Consider the following 22,216-nt stretch of genomic DNA (forward strand, 5'->3'; position numbering starts at 1 on the left):
GGGGGGGGTTTGGCCGAAGGTCTAAACGATGTAAAATCGAAAAGTACTTAATGCTAGGGATTGATGGTCATCTTCTCCAGCAAATTGGGGTTGTTGTGTTGGTGTTGGGGAGAGGTTGAATTACCATTAATGTCACAAACCTGTTCCTGCCTTAGCTTATCTAGTTGTTGCCCATGAGGTTTGGTTCTTGCTGAGATAATTCATTGATGTTTTTTAGGTATGGGCCCTTATACTGTTTATTTATAATGGGAAACTCCAGGTTCAATGTTAAAGATTGGTCAAAAGATTGTAGATATATTAGGGCAGGCCCAGACTGAATGGAGGGCACAGGTGGCCCATGGCCCCCACATGTTTGAAGATCTAAGAGGCCTCTCAAATTCCCTTCTTAGGTTTGGATAATCCCAGTGAGAGCTTCTTTTGGTCTTTCAAAAATGTTTGTAGTTGAGTATACACTGATAGGCTCTATGATTTCTTTACCATTTAGCAATCTTATCCAGCATGAGGCCATGTTCCAACAGTGCAAATGGGGGATCACAGTCTAAGGCTATAAACATTTGCAGATGTTCAGCAGCAGATAATGGGCCATTAAAGGGTTTTTACTGGGCTGATGAGCTTTCCACAGAATAGCTCATCAGTCACTGATTGGCTGGGTGCTAATTGCAGTTACAGGTTACTACAACTACTCCGTGAATGGAGACAATGGCTTCTGGCACTGTTCATTGTGTAGTACGGGCACCGAATGGCACATCAGCAGAAAGGGAACCTGTTACCTTGACCAGCAGTGAACAGGAGTTCAGCTGCAGAAATGTAGCACGGTCACTACAGAATGTATAGTATGGCGCTGTCTGCTTCCAGCTCTATTCTCTGTACATGCGTCCATTGCAGCTCGGACAAAAAGCTGATTAATGGGATTAAGTTTAGTGTTTTTGCATTCCTACTACTAAACATTTAATTAAATGATAGCTAAAAACTCATTGGGGGGAATTTCCATGCTCTGTGCCTGGCACAGATTGTCCAAAAGTCCCACAATTTTGTGCAAACCAAAATCTTGTGACTTTTGGTTGATCTGCACCACACTCACCAGGTGGCCATGGCTTGCCACATAAAGGGATGCAATTTACTGCAATTTGTGTCCGCTAGAAGCAAATATAATGTAATTTGTTGGTGGACTGAACAGCACAGGATATGTAATAAAGTATAGGATGCTAGTTCTAATTATATTCTATTATATTTACATTTGATTTCTTATTCTTCCCAACAAACATACTGTATCAGGAAATAGTATAACAATGGCAGGATTTTTTTTTAATAAAAATATTTCCTTGGAATCTCTGCTTCTTGCATTCTTCTTAAAGTGACACTGTCACCTACTTTTTGCATTCTGACATCTCTACACAGGTGTAAAGGGTAAATTTAGCAGTTTTCATACCTTATTTTATATCATACGTCATGGTGCTTGTTCAAGTAAAAAGTCATCTTTTATCAACTGCAGATTGTGTTAAGTGGGCGGGGCCTCACGGCATTAGCGCCACTTAGTCCCGCCCACAACACCACAGTTGGCCCCGCCACCTTGTCGGCCATTAGAACAGGCTGGCCGAAAAGTCTAGACCCCACCCCCTTTACGTTGGCCAACCAATTGGCGTCAAGGGGGCGGCCAACAGTGCCGTTGTGGGCGGGGCTAAGTGGCGCTAATGCCGCAAGGCCACGCCCACTTAATACAATCTGCAGTTGATAAAAGGACACTTTTTACTTGAACAAACACCATGACGAATGATATGAAATAAGGTATGAAAAATGCTAAATTTACCCTTTACACCTGTGTAGAGATGTCAGAATGCACAAAGGGGTGACGGTGTCACTTTAAGCTCAGCTATGAGCTGAATTGCATCTTGAATAAAAGTTGTTTTCCAAGACAATGAAGCAGCTGATCATGATATTAAAGGTGCCGTTCCTTATTCACTAGCACCCCCTATTCAGCAATATCAGCAATAAAGGGCCAAACCCGGTGGTAGACTCTCTTTTAATTTAATAGCAAAAATAACCCCTTAAAACATGTCATGAACTAAGAGTGACACTAACGAGTTTTTAGCAGAGTTTAGCAATACCTTGACACCAAAGCGTTCTCAAAAGGAAGGATTTCCTAAAAAAAAAAAAAAAAAAACTAAACAATGTTTATTCTGATGCCTACATAGTTCTGGATAGTGGATATGTATCCTCATCAGCCCACTAACCCTTGTGTCACCATAGGCTGATGCCTTCATTCAAATTCAAAAGAATACCACATTGAAAATGACTCCGAACAAAGCTCTAGTCAAGTCTTCTCCAATTCAGCAGTTTTAGGAAGCCCTGACAAATTGTGTAAGTGGAACAAAGTGCTATTTCCTATTTCACAAACATATAACATGTTAGTATAGAAGGTATCTGAATAATTGTACAGCCACTACATGCTTCACTTGAGGGTAGGCTAGGAGGCTCACATCTGTAGCATGCCCAGTCGCAATGCTCTCTTTGCCAGTCAGAAGTACTAAGAAGCCATAGAGAAGATATCTCCTTGGCATAGATTGATATTAGTGATGAGCAAGCATGCTCGTCCGAGCTTGGTACTCGTTCGAGTATTAGTACTCGATGGTACTCGTTACTCGGACGAGCATCTTGGGATACTCGAGAAAATCTCATCATCCGTTTCCTGTAAGTTTGGGCACTATTTCTCAGCCAATAAACATGCAGGAGACTCTTTGGTACATCCTGCGATCACGTGGGACCCATACATGTCGATAGCAGCGATTGGTTGGCCAAATCAGATGACCCTGCCATATAAAAATCTCGGCCGTCGAGGCTCGGCTCACATGCATGCTGGAAGAGACTAGAGACAGAGCTGCTGCTTGTCAGGGAGAGTGTTAGGGAGGGAATTAGCGTTCCAGCAGGCAGGGAATACTAGCAAAACAACCAAACAGCCCTTTTAAGGGCTTCAAATCGTTTTTAAATTGTGTTACTACAGACTGCTAGCTGGGACTTGCAGTGCAGCTACCACGATTTCAGCAGCACACTGTGGTGATCGGCTGCTGGCAGAAAGGGGACATTAGGATTTGCACACAGACCCCTAAGAAGTGCTCAGTACTATTTTATTGGGCCCTCTACTACATAGTTACATAGTTACATAGTTAATACGGTTGAAAAAAGACACATGTCCATCAAGTTCAACCAAGAAGGGGATGGATACAGGGAAGGGGGAGGGGTGATATGTTCTATACATATGCATCTATATTATTTTGGTCTAAGAACTTGTCTAGCCCTGTTTTGAAGCCCTCTACTGTTTTTGCTGTGACCAGATCCTGTGGTAGACTGTTCCACAGATTCACAGTTCTCATGGTAAAGAAGGCTTGTCGCCTCCGGAGATTGAACCTTTTTTTCTCCAGGCGGAGGCAGTGCCCTCTTGTCCTTTGAGGGGGTTTTACCTGGAACATCTTTTCCCCATATCTCTTGTAGGGGCCATTTATATATTTAAATAAGTTAATCATATCTCCCCTTAAACGTCTCTTCTCCAGACTAAACAAATGTAATTCTTTTAATCTCTCCTCATAACTAAGATGCTCCATTCCCCTTATTAGTTTAGTTGCCCGTCTTTGTACCCTCTCCAGCTCTAGAACATCCTTTTTATTAATCGGGTTCCAAAACTGGACAGCATACTCCAGATGAGGCCGCACCAAAGCTTTATAAAGCAGTAATATTATATCCCTGTCCCGAGAGTCCATGCCTGTTTTAATGCATGACAATATCCTACTGGCCTTAGAAGCCGCTGACTGACATTGTGTGCTGTTCTGTAGTCTATTATCTACAAGTACACCCAGATCCTTCTCCATCAGCGACTCTCCCAGAGTAACTCCCCCCAGGACATATGATGCATGCGGGTTATTAGTACCCAGGTGCATAACTTTACATTTATCCACATTGAACCTCATTTGCCAAGTGGACGCCCAAACACTCAGAGTGTCTAAGTCATCCTGTAACATCTGCACATCCTCCATAGACTGTACTGTACTACAAAGCTTGGTGTCATCTGCAAAGATAGAAACATTGCTGTTAATTCCATTCTCAATATCATTAATAAACAAGTTAAACAGAAGAGGGCCCAGTACTGACCCTTGGGGTACAACCACTTATTACCGGGGACCATTCGGAGTAGGAATCATTGACCACCACTCTCTGGGTACGATTATTAAGCCAGTTTTCAATCCAGTTACACATTAAATTTTCCAAACCAATAGACTTTAACTTACCCATCAGACGTCCATGAGGAACTGTGTCAAACGCTTTTGCAAAATCCAGGTACACTATATCCACAGCCGCGCCGCCATCCAGGCTTCTACTTACCTCTTCATAGAAACATATTAGGTTGGTTTGACAGCTTCTGTCCTTAGTAAAACCATGCTGGTTATCACTTATAATACTATTAGCCACTACATATTACTGGATGTAGTCCCTTATAAGCCCCTCAAATAGTTTCCCCACAATGGACGTTAAGCTTACGGGTCTATAGTTACCTGGGGAAGTTCGAGAGCCCTTTTTGAAGATCGGCATTACATTTGCCTTACGCCAGTCCCTCGGCACAATACCAGTAAGCAAAGAATCACGGAATATTTCATACAAGGGTAGTGAAATTACAGAACTGAGTTCCCTAAGAACTCTGGGGTGCAATCCATCAGGCCCTGGAGCTTTGGTTACATTGAGTTTGTTTAATTTATCTTGGACCATATCTATAGTAAACCAGTTCAGTACATTACATGTGTTAGCAGCACTGGCCCCACCCACCTCAGTACTGGCCCCACCCACCACAGCTCCATCCTCTTTTGTATATACAGAACTGAAGAACCCATTAAGTAACTCAGCTTTCTCCTGATCCCCAGTTATTAATTCCCCGTCGCCATTATTTAGGGGTCCTACATGCTCTGACCTTGGTTTTTTTGCATTAATATATTTGAAGAATTTTTTGGGGTTTCTTTTGCTTTCTGTAGCTACCTGCCTTTCATTGTGAATTTTTGCTGCTTTTATTACATTTTTACAGGTTTTGTTGACTTCTTTGTAATGTTTAAATGCTACAGCTGACCCCTCTGATTTATATTTTTTGAATGCCCCTTTTTTCTCATTTATAGCCCTTCTAACCTCGGTTGTAAGCCATGTGGGATTGGATTTTAACCGTTTATATTTGTTACCCATAGGAATATATTTGGCAGTTATTTAATGTGGATTTGAAGATTTCCCATTTATTATCAGTATCAGTATGTGACAGCAGCCGATCCCAGTCTATGCCCTGAAGTTCTGCCCTTAACCCAGGAAAATTGGCCCTTTTAAAATTAAGAGTTTTTGCCCTCCCAACATGTTTTTCTTTTCTACACTTTAAGCTAAAAGTCACTATATTGTGGTCACTATTACCCAGGTGTTCATGGACAGTGACATCCCCAACCAGCTAAGCGTTGTTAGAAATAACCAGATCCAACAAGGCATCACTTCTAGTTGGCTCCTCCACTATATTTTCTGATTTCTGTATTTCTTACGCAAGGCATATCTAAGTTCACTACTGCTTGTTCAGTGTAAAGGGGGTGTCACAGAGTGTGTATAGGTGCAGCCACCAACAGATTGTATCCCACAGCTGTTGCCCAGAATTTGGCATAATGGTTGCTTAGGCAGCCTCATAGGCATCCATACATGCTGCCCCTGCTGTTTCCTGTCCATTTCCGTGGTGTTTTCATCATTTTCTGAGGTTGACAGGTTTTCACACGACCTTCCCTCTACCGAACTTGGGTCCCCTGCAAAAATGCTTGAGTTTTCCATTGAGCACTCGAGTATCGGGAGATATTCGTCTCGAGTAACGAGCACCCGAGCATTTTAGTACTCGCTCATCACTAATTGATATCCTATATTATGACCATCAGTGGTGTTGCTATGGCCATACGAATAATTGGCCCTAACAGATATGGAAAAATAAAAAAAAGTCTGCGAAGCCTCAGTTCCAAGTCTGAAAACATGGAACTAAACAGAGATCTCTCCAAGGAAGGACCTAGCAAAGGGATGGCTCTATATTAAGTGTCCCTTTTAGTCAATATGCTCGTAATTGAGCTGGATATTGACTGAAAGGGCCACTTAATATGGTGGCTTTGGAGCCGTCCCTTTGCTAGGTCCTTCCCTGGAGGGATATCTGGCTAGTCCTGTGTTTTGAGACTCGTAACTGAGGTTCCATGGACTTTTTCACATTATGATGCACCTAGGATATCACAGTATTGAACGCTTTAACCAGCAGCCGACAGTGTCTTCTTTAGTTGGTCTCCCTGAGATCAGTGATCTGTTTATCTAAGAAATATGGGGCTGTTTTAAGGGGAAAATATTTTTTTTCACATCGATTGGTGTCAGAATGTTATAAAAGTTTGTAAATTACTTCTATCAAAAAATCACGTTTGTCTGGACAGAATAATAATTCTGGGCTACTGATTATTCTTATTGCTATGTTTCAGCTCAATATGGAGCCTATGCATATGGAGTGAATCATAGCAATAAACATAGAATAAATATAGAAAATTCAAGTGCTGATTCTCTATCCTCTTTTTCTACAATGAAAATGTTTGTTTGTGTATCAAGTCTTTTGCACCATAAGCATAATTCAGATGTAGGCCACTGCTGTAATATCGTAAAGGGAATGGAATGGACGTATAATATTTTGGTAACTAGAAGGCTTAGTGTCCTCCGACCAGTCGGGGTATATGCAGTAATTCCTATCTATCATTGTGTATAGTTACATCATATATGTATTTATGGTAATATACAGAGATTGAACACAGTTGAACAGGTTATTACTGTATACTGGTTATTGCCACCACTTGTAAAACTGGTTATGTAAAAGTGCAAAGTACTAGAATTCCGCTTTCTCTTTGAAAAGTACAATAGGAAATTTATATGCGCACCATTGCTGTGACCTATAAATCAATATGGATGTAGGCATGTAAACATGTAAAACAGATGAAACATTCAGAAACAGCAGAATATGTGATATTATAAGTTACTGTACAGTAATGGAGAGGATGGGAAACACAAGGGCTGACAGAGACTGCAGGACTGAAGGAATGAGCAGGGCAGGTGTGCGCACATTCATGCAGCACTCTCTGTCCGGGGAGAGAGGGGTTACAGCTATGAAGAGATTACCTCCACAGTCCCCTTCCCTGATGTAAGCCCCAGCCTGAAGTGGATCTGCTATGATTTGGAAGGTGAGGGGGACTTCCTTGGTCAGAGTACAGTGCTGTAGACCTCGCTATACAGACCATGCTCCTCCCCCACTCGCGCTCCCACCCAGTACAGGGAGCTCTTAAACCAAAGCAATGCTCTTAAACCAAGTCACAATTTTGAAAAACTGAGAGCTCTTACACCAAAAGCTCTTAAACCAAGTTACTCTTAAACCAAGGTAGCACTGTAAAGAAAAGACTGAGATCTCTCCTCTTTTCAAATCCATTCCTGGCTTTGTCTTAAAAAAATCTGTCAGATAATCTGTTGGTGTAATAGGGCCCATACCCTGCCTTGTCCTATATCTTCCATACTGTACTGCCGCTGCTGCTGCTACTACTTCTAGCCCTACACAGCTACACTACTTCTGCCCTGTCCACCATGTTCCATACTGTACTACTGCCACTACTACTATAAGCCCTACGCAGGTACACCTCTGTTCCACCATGTTCCATACTGTACTACTGCCACTACTACTATAAGCCCTACGCAGGTACACCTCTGTTCCACCATGTTCCATACTGTACTACTGCCACTACTATAATAAGCCCTACGCAGGTACACCTCTGTTCCACCATGTTCCATACTGTACTACTGCCACTACTATAATAAGCCCTACGCAGGTACACCTCTGTTCCACCATGTTCCATACTGTACTACTGCCACTACTACTATAAGCCCTACGCAGGTACACCTCTGTTCCACCATGTTCCATACTGTACTACTGCCACTACTACTATAAGCCCTACGCAGGTACACCTCTGTTCCTCCATGTTCCATACTGTACTACTGCCACTACTACTATAAGCCCTACGCAGGTACACCTCTGTTCCACCATGTTCCATACTGTACTACTGCCACTACTACTATAAGCCCTACGCATGTACACCTCTGTTCCACCATGTTCCATACTGTACTACTGCCACTACTACTATAAGCCCTACGCAGGTACACCTCTGTTCCACCATGTTCCATACTGTACTACTGCCACTACTACTATAAGCCCTACGCATGTACACCTCTGTTCCACCATGTTCCATACTGTACTACTGCCACTACTATAATAAGCCCTACGCAGGTACACCTCTGTTCCTCCATGTTCCATACTGTACTACTGCCACTACTACTATAAGCCCTACGCAGGTACACCTCTGTTCCACCATGTTCCATACTGTACTACTGCCACTACTACTATAAGCCCTACGCATGTACACCTCTGTTCCACCATGTTCCATACTGTACTACTGCCACTACTACTATAAGCCCTACGCAGGTACACCTCTGTTCCACCATGTTCCATACTGTACTACTGCCACTACTACTATAAGCCCTACGCATGTACACCTCTGTTCCACCATGTTCCATACTGTACTACTGCCACTACTATAATAAGCCCTACGCATGTACACCTCTGTTCCGCCATGTTCCATACTGTACTACTGCCACTACTATAATAAGCCCTACGCATGTACACCTCTGTTCCGCCATGTTTTATACTGTACTACTGCCACTACTACTATAAGCCCTACGCAGGTACACCTCTGTTCCACCATGTTCCATACTGTACTACTGCCACTACTACTATAAGCCCTACGCAGGTACACCTCTGTTCCTCCATGTTCCATACTGTACTACTGCCACTACTACTATAAGCCCTACGCAGGTACACCTCTGTTCCTCCATGTTCCATACTGTACTACTGCCACTACTACTATAAGCCCTACGCAGGTACACCTCTGTTCCACCATGTTCCATACTGTACTACTGCCACTACTATAATAAGCCCTACGCAGGTACACCTCTGTTCCTCCATGTTCCATACTGTACTACTGCCACTACTACTATAAGCCCTACGCATGTACACATCTCCTGCCTTGTTCTTTAGGGTCCATACTGTACTGCCGCTGCTGCTGCCACTACTAGCCCTACACAGCTACACTTCTTCTGCTTATAACCTGCTGATGGTTTCCCTGTAATGAATGAATATGGTCTATTAGTTACTACATACAGCTATTTTTATTCTGTGGGACTTAAACATGTGGCTTATTGCACTTCTTAATCCCAGAAAATAAAAGTATATGTTCAGAAACAGACCAAATGATGTGATTAGTAGATTACATTGAAGTGAATGGAACCAACGCAGTATAAGTCATCATACTTTTCTGCCCTTATTCTGATGTCTACCAAAACATACCCTACTTTTCTGACATGAACATACATTAGCATTACTTACTTTATTGCGTGAATTAAAGGGGTTGTCAAGCAAAAATCTTTTTCTTTCAAATCAACTGGTGTCAGAAAGTTATATAGATTTGTAATTTACTTCTATTAAAAAAATCTAAAGTCTTCCCATACGTATTAGCTGCTGTATGCCCTGCAGGAAATGTTGTTTTATTTGCAGTCTGACACAGTGCTCTCTGCTGCCATCTCTGTCCGAGACAGGAAATGTCCAGAGCAGGAAAGGTTTTCTATGGAGATTTGCTGCTGCTCTGGAAAGTTCCTGTCTTGGCCAGAGATGTCAGCAGAAAGCACTGTGTCTGACAGAAAATAAACAACATTTCCTGTAGGACATACAGCAGCTGATAAGTATGGGAAGACTTCAGATTTTTTGATAGAAGTAAATTACTAATCTATAAAATTTTCTGACACCAGTCGATTTGAAAGAAAACGATTTCCGCTGGACAACCCCTTTAAGGTTCACACTAGAATCACCAAATAAAAAAACATTACTTTATTTACCACAAATTCTAAAATTCACATTAAATGCTGAATGTAAAGTTGAAAGACCTGGTGTCCATCTTTTTAATCTTTAAATGGGAGACATCCAACTTCTCCTGCCACCAGAAGCTGCACGCCTATAAAATGACAGACATGAGCGAAAAACCAGACAGCCCCTATTAAAGTTAGTGGGGGCCTGTTGTGTCTGTTGATGCAATGAAGCCACTGACACAATGACCCTAGACTTAGTAGGGGGTGGTAAGGGGTCTCAATGTTTTTAAGAATAGATTAGAGTAGATGAGGCTTCACCTAGTTTATATTGCATAATGCTATGTATACAAAGTATAACGTACAGTCAGAGTGAATCTATCATCGGAATATGTTGCTTCATTTCACCAGTCATTGCTGGCTGGCTGCTATATATGCAGATACACATCAATCCATGTAATGCCATTGGCAGGGGTGGGTGAATAACAATATCCATTGTATTCTTCCATTGTTCTTATTAGCCAAACAGTACACAATTCTTTCCTGCCATTTGGGTAAACAGTAGAATAGATCTATCTCTATGCTATGCTAATTGCTTTATGACAGATCCATTTTTATCCCCCTTTCGGCATTTTCTCCCTTTCCCCTGTGGTCCTTATCTGTACGAGTCATTTGGTAACCATATATACAATTGTATCAGACCTGTTAGTGTTTGCAGGTGGAGTCTACCTGTTCTAAGCTTATCGACTGTATATTCATTCATATAGTGTTTGCTTACTTTGTAAGAAGCTGCAATTACTATGGTAATGAGGATTAACGCTGATACTTTGGAAACATGACGAATATTGCCAAATGCTTCACAGAGCTCCGCCAAAAAGGCTTTATAATTGAGGATTTATTGGATATACCATCAGTCACATTATTAATATGATATAAATGGGGAATTCCAAACCTTTCTAACCAGACATGCAATACTGCCGAAAAGCAAACTTGTGCAATCAATAGAAACGGATTGTTAGGGATTCCCCTAAGTTCCACAAACAGCAATCTGTGTCCATGTTATCACTGTATACAAACACATGACATACTGACATCAAACATGACCTCTGCAGTATAAGGATAAGTATATAGGGCAGAGCTATCGAGCTGTGTTGTAGTAAGGTGTATGTATTGCCCATAGCAACCAATCACAGTTTAGCATTCATTATACTTTAGTTAGTATATGAAAACTTAGCTGTGATTGGTTGCTATGGGCGATCGGGAAAAAAAATTACTATAATATAGCTTGATAAATCTCCCCTATAGTTAAAGGGGTATTCCATTCAAACATAATTTTTGATATGTTGCTGCCTACAGTGAGACCAACAATTCATTCCATATTTGTTATTATCCATTCAGTCACCTTTCTCCAGTTCTGAGCTGCTGCTGCTTTCTGCTGAAAACACAAAAATGTGTATGTGAGCCTTACTGTCTCTCCCTCCTCCCCCCTCCCTTCTGAGACAGCTAATGTACACAAGTCCCTGACTGGCTTTATCTGTAACATTGTAGCTTCTTTGTAATGCTAGGAGGGTTAATCATTGCGAGTTCATTTGCAACTTGACTTTAGAACAAGGATTGTTTAAAAAGTAAAATAATTCGGTCCCTGCAAAATTCCACTTTATGTTGCAATTTCTTCTTGATTGGAAAAAATATTTTTAAGGTAAAATTCCAAAAAAAAAACAAAACACAAAACTTTTGTAATTTGGGGGGGGGGGTGATTTTGACGTCATTCACTGTCTGGTGACATTGACATGTTATTTATACTCTTCAGGTCAGTACGATTACAAAGATACCCAAATCTATGTAAATGTACTCTTTTAGTCTTTTTGTAAAAATAAATTTGCCTAAAATTGCTCTATTTTGACTCCTATAACTTCTTTCTACCTTTCAGTCTGTAGGGCTGTGTGAGGGCTCATTTTCTGTGCTGGGATCTGTAGTTTTTATTAGTGCCATTTTTACATATATATATATATATATATATATATATATATATATATATATATGAACTACTAATAAAAAAACGTCCGCTGTTTGCAAAAGACATCTGAAAATAATGATCATGTTCATTATTTTGATGTCCACGGCAAAAACATTCGTTATTCAAAACACTGTGTGCATTGGACATCCGTCTTCTCATTGACTTTAATGCATTTCCATTGCAGTCAATTAAATCCTGGCAAAAACGGCCATTATTTTAAATATGAAAATCGTCCGCCTTTTCTCTATTTTTGACGTTGTGTGAACATAGCCAAACACTGTTTATTGTGTTAGAGCAGAAATGTGATATTTAATAGTTTGGGTGATTTCCCATGTGGGGATAACAATTTTTTTTTTGTTTGTTTACATTATTTTTAGTAGAAAGATAGGAAAAGGGAGTGATGAAAATTTTTATTATAGGATGTTTTTTTTTTAAACAAATGCAAGCAGTAACAAAAGCAAAAATATTCTTGTTAACATGCAATACGGAATTTATAATCTGCAGCGTGTCAATTTATCACGTGGATTTGTCTCAAATTGTCCTAATTGAAATCAATTGGGAACATAAAATCTACGACAACAGTAAATCACAGTAAGGCTGGGTTCACACTACGTATATTTCAGTCAGTATATTTCAGTCAGTATTGCAATCAAAACCAGGAGTGGATTAAAAACACAGAAAGGCTCTGTTCACACAATGATGAAATTGAGTGGATGGCCGCCATATAACAGTAAATAACGGCCATTATTTCAATATAACAGCCGTTGTTCTAAAATAACAGCAAATATTTGCCATTATATGGCGGCCATCCACTCAATTTCAACATTGTGTGAACAAATCCTTTCTGTGTTTTTAATCCACTCCTGGTTTTGGTTGCAATACTGACTGAAATATACGTAGTGTGAATGCAGCCTTATATCTGCACCATTTATAAAATCCTCATAAAAACTGGCAGCAACATTTGCAGCAAATCTGTCTAGTGTATTCTGTGGATAGCCCATCAGTTTATTTTGCCTGCCAAACTACTTCAATGGCATACAGTCATGTTCTGTAAGTTCAGTACACTCTTTTAGGGTGCGTTCACACCTACAGGATCCGCAGCAGATTTGATGGTGCAGATTTGATGCTGTGTTGAGTTATTTAAATGAAATCTGCTGCGGATCTGCTGCGGATCCGCAGCAGAAAATACACTGCGGATCTGGTAAGTGTGAACGTACCCTTAAACTGTTTTGCTAAAATAATTCCCAAATATGATGTAAACCTACCCTTTTCTTCTATTAATGTTTGATCTTAGGAAATATACTGTAGATACATGAGATGTGTAAAAATTGGGAGACTGGAGTATGTTATTACTTATATACAGGCTGAAAGCTTATGCATTTAGAATAGGAGGCAATCAAGAATCCCAATGGTCAAAACACCCCACCATCTAAGACTGAAATCTCAGATCACTACCTAGAAAAGACCTTTACTTTATAGCTACTTTTCTTTAACCATAATTTAACATATAACAGTCCAGCACTTGTGTGGAAAAGACAGGACAGACATGATTCAAAAAGACTAAAAAGCAGAAGGATGAAAAGAGATAAAAAAAAGTTGTGAGACTTCTCAGATTAAATATCACAGTAGCAACATATTTTATTTATTTTGGCTGTCTACCTGGACATTCTTACAAAAAAGTTTTCCGTGACAGTCTGACAATCAAAGAATATAGAAAGGTCCTGGCACTCACCAATGTTTGCTAAGTAGAAAAAAACTTGATTCCATATTACAAGTTACACGATGGGAGAGGGAGAAACAGGCAGAATGCATTTCGTCTACATTGCCTTCATCGGGTGTGTAGCCAAAACACGCTCTGTCTGCTTCTTCTTCTCCCATTGTGTAACCTGCCATATGGCATAAAACTTTTTCTATTTAAGAAGTCAAGTGCCGGGACTTTTTTATATTCTATTGTATCAGGCTATCCACGTATACAAAACTAACAGAGTGCCGACCCAGATGGCATATAAGTCTAACTATTATAAACATTTAATAATCTTGCACTGAAGGTTAACAATTACATCTAATTTAATGTATTGTACTGAATTTTAATACGCAATGAAATCATTCTTTATCCCTCCCTTTATCCAGACTAGATTCCCCTTGATATATTTTCAGTTGCAATGTACATTATGTATAATATAATATATATATACTAATAATATAATAATATAATTGATTTCATATAAGCAACTAATTTGCAATGCTAATCTTCTATGTAGGTGGCAAAAAAAAAAAATACAAAATTTCTATACTTCTCTTATATTTCTTACAAAATGTCATAGAAATGTAGAGATAAATAATGTACCAGTCCTACCTGTTTGTTGAGTCATTTACAGTAGGTGCCGTTCCTATAAGGTTTTGTGCAGACTGGATCTCCGGAAAGTAAATCAGATTAAACACCCCAAGATGGGTGTGACTACCTTCATTAAAATCAGACCATATAATTTTAAAAAATTCCCATGTATTTGTATACATGGATCCAAGACAACGGACAGTATAAAGTAAAAAATGAAAGCAAACTAAATAGATAAAGCCAATTGGGTGGAGATACCTAGTCAAGTAGCTGAATATACCTAAGAAGTTCAGTCCATAGCTCAAGGTGTCCGAAACATTCAGTTAGACTCTGTTCTATATTTGCATTTGTTTTTCTGTTTTGTCAAATTAATAGAAAAATGAAAATGACGACACTGCCAGTTCCATCACACAACAGGCAGCAATGGTGTCTGATGGACTTCATTGACTTCAAAGGGGTCAATGAGGGTTCTGACGTGATGTTGATATGTTGCTGGAAAAAGTGGTGCTTCATGCTGTGGAAATTTTTATCAATTTATTTTTGTCAAATCTGTTTTTAATCAGAAAACTGTCAGCAGATACAGATAATGGCATTAAAACAAGTACATTTTCAGGAACAAGGTAACACAACAAGAAGTCCTGTGCAATTACTGGGAAAGCACTGTCCAGGAGGGTGGGCGAGAGGGCTTTTCCCACCATAAGGGCAGTAAATGGACTGGTTGGATAGGGCAGGGTACCTTGAGATTAGGGTCTTTACTGACTAAATCTTTCAGAATGGAGATGGTGGCGTGAAGTAATGGGACTTGTGAGATTGCCCTAGGTAATGTAGGATAATGTGGTGATGCTAGTAACATATCCAATCAAGACTATGTCACTCAGGTTTAAGGCACTCTCATGTCATCTCTCTCTATGCCACGCAGTTCTGCTTTTGTATTCTAAGTATCACCTTATGAGCATTCCCCCATTTTGTGAATTACATGCTACAATATGTTACTCACTTCAAGTGCTGGCTGTGGCTCCGGGGGCATCCACATAGGGTCACTAGGCAACTGTATGCCGTGCCATATGCTATAGCCTCACTGTTTCTTTTGCACAGTTGTTCTGTTTCCCTATGTGAATGTTTCCATTTTCCACAACAAATGGCACTTCCTTCTGTGGTCAACAATGAGGCTTATTTCAAGGGTTTTTGATCTTTTCTCAATTGCCTACACATTAAGGTCCATCTTTTACATGGCTTTTTATTCCTGAGTATTGACAATGTTCCTAATTTTGGTCTTGACTATGACCTTATTTCTAGATCACTTTCCTGACCCCTTTGGGTTGTCATCTGATTCCTGGTACTGACTGTTTGTTAGGTCACACTGGACAGCTAATGTTAACTATTCTGGGAATCAATGTGGGAAATATCATACCTCCTTTCGGTAAGGGAAAAGACATATGTAGGGAAGCGCTCATCCACAGATAGAATGATAGAACTCACGCGGTGATCATGAGTGCCAGATGACACAAAAGGGTTTGCTGGTAGGGAAATACACTGGACTAGGCCTAAACCTTTTTCTCCACACTTGACCTAGCAGGAGACATAAAGACCTGTCTGCTCACTATCCTAAGGAAGACCATACTGGACTGGCTCCAGCCCTCTAAACAAAGAGCGTTGAACTTGGGAGACTTCTCCCTCAGAACATTCTGGCAGCTTCTAACAGAATCCGGTTTCAGAGAAGGTCATGTGACCTAAACCTCATACATCTTTACACATGTTTACAAGTGGTGGCAGTACAAAAAAGTTTACTTTTACACATTTAAACGCTTCAGTGTATACACCCATGTAGCAGTCTGAAGACAATGGAATAAATTAAACAAGTTTAACGCACGATAACCAGACAGGGTTTAGACAGGATACAATCTATAGACAGGTACTTGCGAATTGTATTAGTAGAGTCTTTCACATTCTACATAATGGTAATACTCTTTATAGTAGTTTATAGTAATTAACTATTAAATAGTAACCAGTTAAAACTGACAGAACAATTATGAGATATGCTGAAATAAAAGTGCAGAAACATTAGAGACCAAAGAACACAATAAGTTCAAGGAACTACGTTGTGCCAAAATAAACAAGACGGGAAAAACTAACACAGTTGGCATAAGGGCACTATAATCCCCGCCATGTTTTGTTTGCTGAAATCATAAATACATAAAACCAAAGAGCCACACAGGGAATTACTAAAGTAATGAGACCTGTAGAATCCTAGGTGATATATTTTCTACTGAGCAGAATATACTAGGCCCAGCCATAATAGAACAAGTCCTTCTCATGGCAACAAAGGAACTTGTAGGCCCTGGCACACATCAAGAACTCCATTTAATCGGTGGTGCTCAGCTGGGCTGTGATGTTGCACAGCCGGGTATGTGATGTTCCAGGTTTCCAGCAGAAGATGGCTGGCCAGGTGGCTGCTGTGAACAGGACCTGTGAGCACAAGGAAGGGTGAGTTCACTCACCCCCTGCCTCTGTGCGGATTTTAGTTTTCATGAGACTTCCTGTTAAACTCTCTTTTTAAGCCTAAAGTTCAGACACCCATCACTGACCTTTTACTTTAAATCGAAAATTGACACTATCCGCTCTGACATCACCTCCCAGTCCCAAGGTCCCATAGATCCCATTCCCACTCCCTTATCACTTTCAGCTTTTGATCCAGTGACAGAAGTCTCCAAGCTCCCCCCCTGCTCTCATCCTACTAGCTGCCCTAGTGACCCTGTTCCCTCGCACCTCATCCAGCCACTCTATCCTGCTGTCACTGCTCACCTGCTGTCAGTACTTCTGGAGCCCCAGTGACAAGGAAACCACTTTTTGCTGATTCTCTTGGATCTCTTTGTAGCATTTGACAATGTAGACCGGGGATGGGCGATTAATTTTCCCATAGTGCCACATGAGAAACTTAATTTTGTACTGATCCTTTAAGAGTTTTTGGGTGTGCATGATGTTTAGCACATTGTGTAAAACAATACACACATCATGTTTGACAGATATAAATATGTTTAACTGTAAACACAGTTTATTATGTGCCCTTTATTTTGTGCTTAGATGTTGTTTGTGCAGCGCTGCAATATGACTCTGTTGCTTGCTCCTGCTTTGTACATGTATATGTGTTGCCTGTGTTATGTTGCCTATGCTTGCCATGTCATCTGCTACTACTACTGCCTGCCATTGCAGTACCAGAGACTTAGCATACAGGAATGACTAAGATTCTGTTCTACCATTGTAGATTTCCTAAATGATCTCCAGTTACAATGGAAAATATGGAAAGTAGTAAAATAAACATTCAGGCAATGCTTCCTTCTTGTGTAGCTTGCTTTCTTGTTAGCTTTAGCTATGAAGGTCACAGAATTAGTACTTAGCTGGCTATGAAATTAAACATTAAAGGGAACCAGTGAAGGCCTTCAGGCGGTCCTCGATGAGGGTACACAGCAGGCATAGACATGCTAATTTCAGCATATATTGTAGGGTTGGAGAACTTACCGTAATTGTTGCCGGACTGCGAGTAGAGACTGCAATGTACCTATAAGCTGGGAAAACTAGTAAACCATATTATCCAAACTAAAAGTCAGGTGAAAAAGGACCGCCCCACTCATATCTATTCATCATCATAGTGAAAGAAAAAAACTAAATTGTTTCCTTTAAAATCAGGATATCACATACCAGTATCTTGCGTGGTGTTCAGAAATGGTGGTGGCATTTGTCAATATTTTGTCAATATTTTGTCATAACTTCTCTGTGCAAATTCTGTATTGTGAACATACCCTTACTTAGAAATGTGACCAATGTATTTAGCCTGATGGCTGATGCTTACTGATCAGTCTCATAAACACACATGCACAGTGTCCCCATACCATTGGAAGTCACAGGTGTGCCTCCATAGCATTGTCTGCCACAGTTCCCCATAAGTAGGGTGGCTTTGGAGTAGGATACACTTTGGCTAAGCAATGCCAAGTACAAAGAAAAAAAAAGAGAAATAGCCAATTTGGAACAAATCCTATAAATTGTTATTTACATAAGCATTTCCTGTTCAGTATACAGGGGAAAAGGGAATTACTGGCTATAAAGATGGCCCCTCCTTAGGCCTGTTACCACTCATATAGATGAGGTCATCCATCAAAGACCTGACACTATGGCCAAGATCATAATGTCGCAGAAACAATCCCTCTGCAGATGCTGTACAATGTTATGTGAAATAACAGAAGTCTCATGCACACAGCAGAATTAAGGGTCTGTAATATAGCATCTATAGAAACTGTGGGCTTCATATGGATGAATACAGAGGTCCTTCTTATGGATGCATACAGAATCCATGGCATGTCTCCTCTAGAAATATATAGTCATATAAAGTTTCATATAAAGTTCTCCAACTATTTACTAGTAGATATCCCATCCCAGGACGGTGACTGTAATAGAAAAGGCATCTACTTAAAGGGGTATTCCCCCTCAATTTTTTTTTTGCATTAATACGTTGCCCACCCGTAGCTTTTCATCTTTCCAATGTTAATTTATTATGGATTCTGCACAGTTTTGCTGTTATCTAGGTGCATTCACCCCCACTAAACGCATAAAATCATCAAATCTCAGTCCAAGACGACACCACTCCCTCCTCCTGGCCCCCACCCTCCGTGTCGGGATCACGTGTCCTCTGTCTCTTCAATGGGCTGGCTTCTAACCCTTCCCACTGAAGTGAGGGAGGGCACTGACAGCTGCTGCTAATCAGTGCCTCCCTCCCCCCTCCCCCAGGTCACCTGTGTGCCCCCCTACGAGCTCACCTGTAGCCCCCACACTTTGCCCCCATGCTACCCCCCCCACGCGACAGTGGCACCCCCCGCGACTCACCCGTGGCACCTCACTATTGGCCAAAATTTTATTTACCTCAAGAGGCTGCAAATTTATCCAGACCACATCCAGTTGATACAGATACTTGATACAATGCAGCAGCCCTCTCACTTCTATGGGTTCAGCATACGTTTAACGGATCCGTTTTTTTTTTTAACGGACAAAAAAAATAGTGTCAGCAATGTTTTTGTGTCCGTAAAAAAAAATGGATCCGTTTTGATCCGTTTTTTTAATAATGGAAGTCAATGGAAAAACGGATCAAAATGGATGCACACAAATGCATCCGTTTTTTTGCAAAAAAGGGATTGCAAAAACGCAGTGTGAACGTAGCCTAATGTGCCAGTGTCAAAAGGACAAGGATTTGTAGCCTCTCTATGTAAATCAGAATGTTTTTATTTACTGCCAGAGGAACTGAAATGCAGAATATATAGGGACATATAGGAAGTTGTGACTGATATATATATATATATATATATATATATATCTATCCCCTCCCATGAACTTTCCCTCACATCACGTGGATATTTTTCTGGTTTGGCTATTGTAGTGATTTCCTGCAGCTGCCAGACTTGTGTTAATATAGAGAAAAGGATTTGTAAAAGTTTCTTTTCACATGATCCGGCCAACATAGATCTTAGGGCCTGCTGCTACTTGTTACAACTGCTGCATGCTTCAGCTCTCCATTGTCTTCAATGGGGAAAATGGTTATTTGCTGCACCACAACGCTTTCTTATAGGAAGCTCGGAGCCACCTGCTGCAATCAGGGATAAGGGAATAAATAGCTGACAAAAGTGGCCAAAGTTACCATGTAGGCCTGTACACAATAAAGGAGAGAACTATGAAGCAAGCTAGGTGGAGAGAGAGACACTGGGGAGACCACCAGCCAGACTCTTCACCCCTTGCCATGGTTTGGTTTCATGTTTCTTGCACACCATAGGATTCCAGAGTAGTGGCATAGCTTGTGGTGGGCAAGGGGGTGGCTGATGCAAAGACTCCAGAGGATGTAAAATTCTACGGCTCCTCAATGTATGCGCCCTGTGTCAGGATATGGAAAAAGGATGCCCAATCTACAACTAAAAGAGGGGAACAAACGTTTGTTTGTTCTTTGTTTTAGATTAACTGGTGCTAGAAAATTATAAATATTGGTAAATGACTTCTACTTAAAAATTTCAATCGTTCCAGTACTTATCATCTGCTGTATGTCCTGCAGGATGTGGTGTATTGTTATCAAACTGAAACAGTGCTCTCTGCTGCCACCTCTGTCCATGGTCAGGAAATGTCCAGATCTTTAGAGGTTTTCTATGGGGATTTGCTACTGCTCTGGACAGTTCTTTACAGGGACAGAAGTGGCAGCAGAGAGCACTGTGGCAAATTGGAATGTATACCCCACAGGTGTCAAACTCAGGCACTCCAGCTGTTACACATTTACAATTCTCATCATAACTGGACAGGTAAGGTTGGGTTCACACGTAACGGATCCGCAGCGGGTTTCTCGCTGCGGCTGGGGAGCACACTGGCCGAGCGGGATGTGCCGAGAACCCCTGAAGCAAGCCAGAGCGAGGACCAGGTGAAGTATACGCTCCGGTGGGGGGGGGGGTTAACGGGGCGGGCTGCTGACATACAGCGGGATGTCCATCCTGATGCGAGTTTGTCTGCCCATAGGGTGTACAGGGCAGGGATCCGCTGTTACGTGTGAACCCACCCTAAAGCTTTGGCTGTCTAGGTATCATAGGAATTGTAGTTTTGCAACAGCTGGAGGGCCTGAGTTTGACAACCTATACACCTTTTCCTGGAGGGCATACAGCAGCTGATAAGTACTGGAAAGTTTGAGAATTTTAAATAGAAGACATTTATAGATCTGTTGCTGACACCAGTGAGTTTGAAAAAATGTATTCTCCAAGGATGGCGGTCAGCATATGTTTTTCTTGTAATAGAAAGAGAGTCCTACGAACTGACATCCCCGATCCAATGCATAGCTTATTATTTATTTTAACTTGAAACAACCCATTGGCAGGGGAAGGCACTCATAGTCTAGGAATCATTGCCCAGGAATATGGAGCCATAGGGTTACACAGAGCAGTAGGTAAGCCCTGGCATAAGGAATTACTTTTGGTAAATGAAGCGATTATATTAGACAGGCTATAAAATTGTGGGAAACGACAGAAACAATTTAAATGAATGGAAATGTCTGATCTTCTGTGAGCCAAGAAATAGTAAACTAGTTATTGATATCAGTCCAGGAAGTATAGTAAGTCGGTTGGATAGAAAACCAATGGAGCATTACTCGCATACACTGACATCTAGTGGCCAGTTGTGGAACTGAACCTGGTAAAGCCGGAGCTCTTGCATCCTCAGAATCACACAAGCTGATTGGCAGGGGAGCCTTCGGCTAGGTTCACACTGCATTTTTGCAATCCGTTTTTTTTTTCATCCGTTTTTTGCAAAAAAAGGCATGAAAAACGGATGGTAAAAACGGATGCATTATTGTACATCTGTTTTGATCCGTGTTTCTATTGACTTCCATTTAACCTCTTAAGGACATAGGACGTACCGGTACGTCCTATGTCCTCACTTGCACTTCAAAGCGGGGCCGCGCGGCGGCCCCGCTTTGAAGTGCCGCGATCCCGGGTGCCGCGAGTAGCCCCGGACCGCTGCTATTAGCGGGCACGGTCCGATCGCCGTGCCCGCTAATTAGCTAATCGGAGGCAGCTGTCAAAGTTGACAGCTGCCTCCGATTACCGGAGGCAACGTTTCCCTGGTGTCTAGTGGGGGAGATCGCTCCTCCGGGACCTTGTCCCGGAGGAGCGATCTCCGTTACTGATGCCGGCCGGGGACGCGTCCAAGATGGCGCCGTCCTCGGCTCGGCACTCGTTCGTTTTCGGCTGCAGCAGCCGAAAGCAAACGAGTGCCGATCTCATGGATCTCTGCAGCATATCTATGCTGCAGAGATCTCAATGAGAGATCACAGTGTATATACTAGAAGTCCCCCAGGGGGGCTTCTAGTATATGTGTAAAAA

The 22,216-nt window shown here is 41.3% G+C and overlaps 1 protein-coding gene across 2 annotated transcripts in view; it reads right to left on the reverse strand.

Moving 5' to 3' along the window:
* The window catches only part of CIITA (class II major histocompatibility complex transactivator), a 124,403-nt gene extending 110,013 nt beyond the window's left edge, over positions 1 to 14,390 (reverse strand). For both annotated transcript variants that reach the window (XM_069983739.1, XM_069983737.1), the window contains exon 1: positions 14,346 to 14,390. In XM_069983739.1, coding sequence (XP_069839840.1) covers positions 14,346 to 14,361 — 16 coding nt within the window. In that variant the 5' untranslated portion in view covers positions 14,362 to 14,390. The remainder of the gene's footprint in view (positions 1 to 14,345) is intronic.
* Between the last annotated feature and the right edge of the window lie 7,826 nt (positions 14,391 to 22,216).

Source organism: Dendropsophus ebraccatus, chromosome 9 (genome assembly GCF_027789765.1).
Source record: "Dendropsophus ebraccatus isolate aDenEbr1 chromosome 9, aDenEbr1.pat, whole genome shotgun sequence".
Taxonomy (NCBI): Eukaryota; Metazoa; Chordata; class Amphibia; order Anura; family Hylidae; genus Dendropsophus; species Dendropsophus ebraccatus.